Source organism: Miscanthus floridulus, chromosome 1 (genome assembly GCF_019320115.1).
Source record: "Miscanthus floridulus cultivar M001 chromosome 1, ASM1932011v1, whole genome shotgun sequence".
NCBI lineage: Eukaryota > Viridiplantae > Streptophyta > Magnoliopsida > Poales > Poaceae > Miscanthus > Miscanthus floridulus.
In genome coordinates this window covers 177776424-177784421 of record NC_089580.1, presented here as the reverse complement: position 1 = coordinate 177784421, position 7998 = coordinate 177776424, and the positions used below count along the sequence as shown (strand labels likewise).

Here is a 7998-nt window from a genome sequence, read left to right as displayed (position 1 = left end):
CCCTTCGGCTCCTGTCCAGCGAAGGCCTTGGAGCCCATCCTGCAGCCCAGCTTGGAAGCCCACCCATCGGTCCCGCAGCCCAGCTTGGAAGCCCATCCATAGGCCCAGTACATGACAAGCTGCTCTGAACTTGCCCATTAATCTCCGGTTTTTTCCTAAAAAAAAAAAACCTCCGGTTTAGGTTTAGGATGTTTTCGTCGCTTGCTTTGTAGATCAGGTTAAAATCCTAGTCCGTAGTTGAACGAGCAGTAGGTGTCATGTCATGTTATTTATCACCTTGTCATCCAGATACCAGATAACAGATACCTGAGCATCTCCATTTGCGTATCTCTTGTCAGTTGTCATACAGATACCTGAACATCTCCATCTGCGTATGAAAAGAACTTCCTGCAGAAAAGAAAACTTACATAGGCATTGGGTGCATCATCAACACCTCATTGCTTAGCAATATCCTATGATGTTGGTTATTGGCACCATAGTATAATCCCCTTCATCCTTCTCTCTTGACAACGACGCCGTAGCATCATCTGACAGCAACTCTTTGCTTCAATCAGACAGCGGCAGACCCGTTCCGTTGTTCCTGTGCTGCAAGCAATCGCCATGAGAGCGACCTTCAAAACATGATTGTTGCATTCTTCGTCCGGGCTGCACCCTATTAAACAGGCGGCTACATTTGTACTAATTCATATGAAATCATGCCTGCTATAAAGTAATACGGCCTAGTGCAGGCTGGGATCAACGAATGGCATCTGCATCGCGGAGCGAGACTTCGAGGACCGAATCAAAGCACTCGAGCCGCGACAAATGGCCACCGCGCTATTGACTTGAACGGTCTCGTCCGTGGATTGCCGGACTGCATGTCAGCTACTCTGTGGAGTTTAATCAAGCGGCCATCGCCTCACTGCTTCACAACCTCATTTAGCCAAGGAGCTCACAGAAAAGCAGCCCGTGAGGCCGTGACACCGACACCGAGAGCGAAATGGAACCCCGCCATTTCTGCTGCGCTTTGCTGCTTCTCCTCCTCGGCTTCCGGCGAGCCGGTGCCCAGGACAACACAAACTACACCGTCCCCGCGCAATTCGCCTGTAACGTGTCGTCGCCGTCGTGCGACACGTACGTCGTGTACCGGACGCAGTCCCCGGGGTTCCAGGACCTCGGCAGCATCTCGGACCTCTTCGGCACGAGCCAGGCCCGGATCGCCAGCGCCAACAGTCTCAGCTCCGAGGACGGCGTGCTGCAGCCAGGCCAGCCGCTGCTCGTGCCCGTCAGCAGGTGCGGCTGCACGGGCGGCTGGTCCTTCGCCAACGTCACGTACCCGATCCGGCAGGGCGACACCTTCTTCAACCTCGCCAGAGTCTCCTACGAGAACCTCACCGTGTACCAACTCATCGAAAATCTGAACCCGGGGTCGGTACCCACTAGTCTACAGGTCGGGCAGGAGGTCACGGTGCCGCTCTTCTGCCGGTGCCCGGCTCGCGCTGAGCGGAGCAGCTTCATCACCTACGTGTGGCAACCAGGGGACACCATGTCCCAGGTGAGCAAGCTGATGAACGCCACCGAGGACGAGATCGCCGAGGCGAACAACGTCACCAGCAGCTCTGCCTCCGCATCCCTCGTGGGGCAGCCGATGCTGATCCCAGTTCAACAACGGCCGCGGCTTCCGCCGCTGCTCTATGCTGCTAGTGCAGGCGACGGCAAGTCCCGGTGGCGACCTCGGGCTGTCATCATAGGCGCCAGCGTCTCGGGGTCTCTCGTCGCGATCGCCGCCTTGTTCCTGGCGATCCTGGCGCACCGAAGGTACGGAAAGAAGCCGTCGATGCGCCTGGGCTCACGGTTCGCGGGGAACACCAAGCTTTCTTGGTCCAGGAACCAATACGGCCATGACAGCAGTAATTCCTTCGCTCAACACATGATGAAAGGAGGGAAGCTGCTCACCGGAGTGTCGCAGTTCATCGACAAGCCCATCATCTTCGTGGAAGAGGAGATCGTGGAGGCCACGATGAACCTTGACGAGCGGTGCAAGATCGGCAGCACGTACTACCGGGCGAAGCTCGACGGGGAGGTGTTTGCGGTGAAGCCAGCGAAAGGCGACGTGTCGGCGGAGTTGAAGATGATGCAGATGGTCAACCACGCCAACCTGATCAAGCTGGCCGGCATATCCATCGGCGCTGACGGGGACTACGCGTTCCTGGTGTACGAGTTCGCCGAGAAGGGCTCGCTCGACAAGTGGCTGTACCAGAAGCCACCGTCCGCGCTGCCATCGTCGTCGTGCTCCACCGTGGCAACACTCTCGTGGGGCCAGAGGCTGAGCATCGCACTGGACGTCGCCAACGGCTTACTCTACATGCACGAGCACACGCAGCCGAGCATGGTGCACGGCGACATCCGCGCGCGGAACATCCTCCTGACGGCGGATTTCAGGGCCAAGATATCAAGCTTCTCCCTGGCCAAGCCAGCCACGGCCGACGCCGCCGCGACGAGCTCCGACGTGTTCGCCTTCGGGCTGCTGCTCCTGGAGCTCCTGTCCGGCAGGAGGGCGATGGAGGCGCGCGTCGGCTCGGAGATCGGCATGCTGTGGAGGGAGATCCGTGGCGTGCTGGACGCCGGCGACAAGAGGGAGGCGAAGCTGACCAAGTGGATGGACCTCGCTCTGGGAAGCGAGTACCACATGGACGCGGCTCTTAGTCTGGCTGCCATGGCGAGGGCCTGCACCGAGGACGACGCGGCGAGGCGGCCGAACATGACCGAGGTCGTGTTCAGCCTCTCCGTGCTGGTGCAGCCGTTGTCAGTGGCCGACGGATTCGAGAAGATGTGGCAACCCAATTCGGACGACAACATTCGGATGGCCAGCTCGGTGTCAGCTCGATAAAATGAAAACAAAACTTCGTTTAACAGATAATTTTGTAAGTAGCTGCTAGTTCCTTGGCTGTAAACTTGCATTGTACACTACTTTACTTTACTTGGACACTGATTTTGCATTGTACGATAGTTCATGTTCAACCTCTAGTGTACAAGTATCTCTCAGTCTTTACGTACTAGTTTCCAAACTGAAGATGACAAATGATACTAGTAGTATGTGTGCAAATTTGAAATCCAGGGTTGAGCTACCATTTGTCATCTTCAGTTTGGGAAACTCACAAGGAACAACGGAGGAAAGTACAATTGTCATGATTCTTCCATAAAAGGAGTGATAACGCGTTTTAAGCACCAGTGATGCAGTGAAGGATTTAGGAGTTGGTAGTGTCCTTCCGTAAAATTATAAATTCATCTTTTTTTAAAAAAAAGTTATGAAACAATTATAAGTTTATTTTTTTAAAAAAAATTTAAATTTAAGTAAATATGTAAAAAAATATAGAAATTTTATAATTTCCAAATAAGTATTATCATATTAATCATGGAATATATTTTAATAGTATACCTAGAGTCATGACTCATAAGTATTAATAATATTTTTTATAAACTTACTTAAACTAAGGGGTTGCTTGGTTGTTCTTGGCGGTGCATCACCTCAGCTTTCCTACTACGTCGGTGCGAGCAACGAGAAGCTCGCTCAGGCGAGCAGATTTGGCTTCCCCATGAAAGCCAGCCAAAATTTGCTCATACAATCATTGAGATTTTAGGCGAGAGAACCAAACATATACCATCGCTTTCCGTCCTCACTCGGCAAGGCATAATAGTGCTTAGCGAAGGAAACAAGCAGCTTTAAAGAAAGTTTGACTCAGTCTAAAGTTAAAATTGATTTTTTTTAGGATGGAGGTAGTAGAGTGCAAGTATAGCATCTTCCAGCTAATGGCTGAATCTCTAATAAAAAATAGCTCTTCGTTCTAACTTATAAGTCATTCTGGTTTTCCTAGTTATGTACATAGTTTTTTTTAATGTAAACATGATGTGTATTTAGTTTTTTTTTATAAAGAGATTTGTGTACTAAAGACCGATAAGGAATTCGGCCCAGAATTACGGCAATTAGCCGGTGCGGCCAGGAGCTGCAGGGGCCGGTCTTTTTTTGTTTTGAGGGGACAAGGGCCGGTCAAGTGTCTCACCGGGGGGCGACAGCCATGGATAAACGGCCTGCCAAACCAGGACGATTGGGCCAACCGCGAGCAGGCTGCTGTTCCCGCCCATCTCGTGCTAGGCTTACTGAGCTTTGTTTGACCCAATAGGATGGTCAGGAGCCCATTATCCACAGGCTGTTTTCGGCTCCCTTTCTTTTCCGCCCCCACTTTTCTTCAACGATTTCCATTTTTTTTTTGTCACATGTAGTTATCACATCGAATCTTGCGATACGTGCATGGAGCATTAAATGTAGACGAAAAAAACTAATTGCACAGTTTGATTGAAAATTACGAGACGAACGTTTTGAGTCTAATTAATCCATGATTGAACAATAATTACCAAATAAAAACGAAAATGCTACGATAGCCAAATTCCCAAAATTCACGAACTAAACACAGCCTAAGGCGTACATGAGGTGCCCACTGCCCACGTCTCCACGACCACGGCGCTTGCGCGCTGGCCGTGCCTTCCTCCCGATTCTCAACGAACTCCGACGTTTCCGCCGGGGTTCCCACCTAATCGCCATCTCCCTTGCGTCCAGTTACCCAGATCAACAGAAGTACACGCCTGCTATATATACAAAATCAGATTTACTGCTTGCACATTCCTCTTCCAGCTGCAGCTAGTTCCATCATACATTGTCCACGACTGTCATTGCTGATTCTTCTTCTCGGCGAGTCCTAGCTCCGATCAGCCCGTTTCCATGGGAGCCATTCGATTTGCAAGCCTTCTACTCCTTGCCGGTACATTCGCAAATTCATGTGCTGTATTCATACTGCAAAATGCCATAGGTAGCGCTCGTGCTGATGTCTGCATATATGCAGGGGCAATTTGGTTACAGGCGAAGTTTGGTGCCGAGGCAGCCGGCACGACGGTGTTCACGCTGCACAACAACTGCACCCAGACGATCTGGCCGGCCACATTGTCCGGGAACAGCGCGGCGGCCGTCGGGGGCGGGGGCTTCGAGCTGTCGCCCGACGCCACAGTCTCGTTCCCGGCCCCGGCAGGCTGGTCGGGCCGCCTCTGGGCGCGCACGGGCTGCGTCGCGTCGCCGTCGCCGTCCCCGTCCCCGTCCTCCCCCTCCCGGCTCTCGTGCGCCACGGGCGACTGCAGCGGCGCCGCGAGCTGCTCCCTCGGCGGGGCGCCGCCCGTCACGCTGGCGGAGTTCACCCTGGGCGGCGCCGACGGCAAGGACTTCTACGACGTGAGCCTGGTGGACGGGTACAACGTCGGCGTCGGCGTGGCGGCGACGGGCGCCAGGGTGAACCACGCGACGTGCGGGTACGCCGGCTGCGTCGGGGACGTGAACGCGCTGTGCCCGCCCGAGCTGCAGATGTCCGGGACGAATAAGGCCGCGGCGGGAGGGGGAGGGAAAGGGGAGGGGGCGCCGACGGTGGCGTGCCGGAGCGCGTGCGAGGCGTTCGGGACGGCCGAGTACTGCTGCACGGGCGCGCACGGCGGGCCGAGCACCTGCGGGCCGACCAAGTACTCGAGGCTGTTCAAGGCGGCGTGCCCCGCGGCCTACAGCTACGCGTACGACGACCTCACCAGCACCTTCACCTGCGGCACCGGCGCGCAGTACCTCGTCACCTTCTGCCCGGGCCACCAGTAGTGGGCGGAGTTGTGGGCGTGCCCGTGTGCGACGCGACCGGCACAAACTGCAATTGCCAGTGCCCGTTGATCATTTTGTTCATCTTATTATCTCAAAAAAATGCTTGTAATTTGCATCTGCTACTAGGACTTACAAGAACATAGAATTTGGGGCTTGACAAACTCTTGTTTTATGCTTGTGTGCGTGCGTGTGTGTCTCGACATGTTTTCACGCCATCCGTGCACACGCGCGTACACGGCGCACGTACACCACGGCCTTGGCGCACCTGATGTGACGAAAACGATCGAAAAAAGTGTGTTCCGAATTCCCAACAATGACACAAGCCATTAGGATCGTAATCCTAATTTGCTGAGTGCTTGGTACGTTTCTTCTTCAATCAACACGCGTGTGAGATTGTGAGTCAGGGTGTGTGCCACACGTTAGTTAACTTTCCGTTCTGGTGAGACTTTCTTCTAGTACAAAATAGCTTGTCCTCCTGAATCGACGCGGCGAGTTGTTGCTTCACGACTAGACGGGGAGTCGACCATGCCACGCCACGTTTATCCCATGTGCCCCCCGGCACAAGCCAAGCGACCTCATCCGGGCCGACGCGCTGCTACCTATTGTACATGGCTGACGTGCCTACACGCGTCGGGGTCGCCGAGAGGAACGAGCCCCTTCCCCTTCCGCAGGGCGTTGTAGCGGTGGACGTTGAACCCGCGCGCGCGCATGAGGCGGCGCTGCTTGGACGCGAAGCGGCTCCGGAAGAAGCCCTCGAAGGACGGCTCCGTGGCGGTGCGCATGAAGAAGGCGTAGCCGGACATGAAGTAGAGCGACGTGACGTAGAAGCACACCGGCTCCATCACGTCCCACGACAGCTCCCAGAAGGTGAGCCGCATGAACCCCAGCGTCTGCGTCGCCAGCAAGCCCAGCCCGCACCACAGCTCGCGCCGCACCGCCGCGGCCGCGTCCGCGTCGATCGCCGCCTTCTGCGCCTCCATGGCCTCCAGCTCGCGCTTGCGCGCCTCGCTCCCGTCTCCGGCGCGCGGCGCCTGCTGCAGCTGCTGTTTCCCCGGGAGGATGCTTCCGATGGCCTTCGCGACCTGAACGACACAATGAGAGATCAGAGACGCGTAAAAGTGTAAGGTGCCTGCTGGCTGCTCTGCTCTCTGACTACTCTGTCTACCCACTTCTTGGGTGTTACTAGCACAGCACGTCAGCTCGTACCATGTCGGGGCGGAGGAAGACGGCGTCGCCGAGGACGATGACGCCGCCGGACTCGTCGAGCGCACGGGCCAGCCTGCGGCCGCCCTCGACGCCGCCGGCAATGTCGACGCAGAGCGCGGCGAATTCCGAGCCGGACACGACGGTCTGGGCGTTGGACCTCAGCCTCGCCCGCGCCACCTCCATCTCGGCCGCCCTCGCCACCTTCCTCGCCTGCTCCACCGTCACGCCCGCATGCTCCGGTGGCGGCCGCGTCGTCGTGCTCACGGGAGGGAGAAGGCCGTCGAGCTGGAGGCGGTGGAAGAGGTGGTCGCCGACGGGGAGGGCGGGGAAGCAGTGCGCCGGGAGCGGGACGGTCGCTGTGGCGTACCCGACCGCGGTCGGCTTCGGCCGCAGGAATGCGAGCGTCGGGCAGTCGTTCACGGCCGGCAGAGACCGCCGTGCCGGGGGATGGGGAGCGGGAGGCGTGGGAATGGCCGCGCCCGCGCCGCTAGCGGCCGCGTTCTTGCCTGCCCATAGGCACCGTGCCATTGTTCTGTGGAACGCCATCTGTGTTTGCCTCTCTGACACGAGCTCTAATGCTCTATTTGTAGTTTGGTTTAGAAGAATGGTTTCGTGTTACGTGACAGAAGTGGCGCGACGTGTCTGGCCGATGGAGAGAGGTGGGATGGACAGGGGTGCTATTTATACCTGGGACGCTGAACGCTTGCCAAAGTCTCGTGTTGTGCCACCGAGGTAGTACTCGCAACGGTTTGAAAAATAAACTAATGCACGACGGCCAACAGAACAAAAACTGAACCTTGGGAGAACGTGGCAGGCATCCATTCATCGTTCAAGTGGACACTCAATTTTTCACCGGGGTCCGTTTACATATCTTAATTTGAATGTGTTCCTTGCGGGAAATATCTCAAAGCAAATCTAAATATTTTTAAGGATATTTTGGATCTATCTAGCTTTTATAAGCCATTCTTTTACAACCACACAATACCACGTAGATACTTACAACGCATGCACACTAATAGCTAGGTGGAGTGTAATAATAGGTTTTCATAAGTTGGCCAGGGCGTGCAAGCGTGCTCGTTCGCCGGCGTACAAGCGAGGCCCTTCGCCGGCGTGCAAGCCTTCATCCT

The 7998-nt window shown here is 55.6% G+C and overlaps 3 protein-coding genes across 3 annotated transcripts; 2 read left to right on the top strand and 1 right to left on the bottom strand.

The window, feature by feature from the left end:
- Window positions 1-934: 934 nt before the first annotated feature.
- LOC136503497 (serine/threonine receptor-like kinase NFP) lies at window positions 935-2887 on the top strand. Its single transcript, XM_066498560.1, has one exon. The coding sequence runs from the start codon at window positions 980-982 to the stop codon at window positions 2867-2869; it is 1890 nt and encodes a 629-aa protein (XP_066354657.1). The 5' UTR covers window positions 935-979; the 3' UTR covers window positions 2870-2887.
- Window positions 2888-4674: 1787 nt separating this feature from the next.
- Window positions 4675-5928, top strand: LOC136503489 (pathogenesis-related thaumatin-like protein 3.5). Its single transcript, XM_066498555.1, has 2 exons — window positions 4675-4796; window positions 4878-5928. The coding sequence occupies exons 1-2, from the start codon at window positions 4757-4759 to the stop codon at window positions 5663-5665; spliced, it is 828 nt and encodes a 275-aa protein (XP_066354652.1). The 5' UTR covers window positions 4675-4756; the 3' UTR covers window positions 5666-5928.
- A 137-nt stretch (window positions 5929-6065) lies between these two features.
- Window positions 6066-7538, bottom strand: LOC136503479 (calcium uniporter protein 2, mitochondrial-like). Its single transcript, XM_066498548.1, has 2 exons — window positions 6872-7538; window positions 6066-6747 (listed from the first exon to the last, which is right to left on the bottom strand). Exons 1-2 carry the CDS (start codon window positions 7415-7417, stop codon window positions 6265-6267), a joined length of 1029 nt encoding a protein of 342 aa, XP_066354645.1. The 5' UTR covers window positions 7418-7538; the 3' UTR covers window positions 6066-6264.
- Between the last annotated feature and the right edge of the window lie 460 nt (window positions 7539-7998).

Bases quoted from the DNA above. Each gene is read 5' to 3' on its own strand.
- LOC136503497 (XM_066498560.1), top strand. From the start codon at position 980: ATGGAACCCCGCCATTTCTGCTGCGCTTTGCTGCTTCTCCTCCTCGGC.
- LOC136503489 (XM_066498555.1), top strand. From the start codon at position 4,757: ATGGGAGCCATTCGATTTGCAAGCCTTCTACTCCTTGCCG. The intron at 4,797-4,877 runs GTACATTCGCAA...GCATATATGCAG, and splicing joins AAGCCTTCTACTCCTTGCCG to GGGCAATTTGGTTACAGGCG.
- LOC136503479 (XM_066498548.1), bottom strand. From the start codon at position 7,417: ATGGCGTTCCACAGAACAATGGCACGGTGCCTATGGGCAGGCAAGAAC. The intron at 6,748-6,871 runs GTACGAGCTGAC...TGTGTCGTTCAG, and splicing joins TCTTCCTCCGCCCCGACATG to GTCGCGAAGGCCATCGGAAG.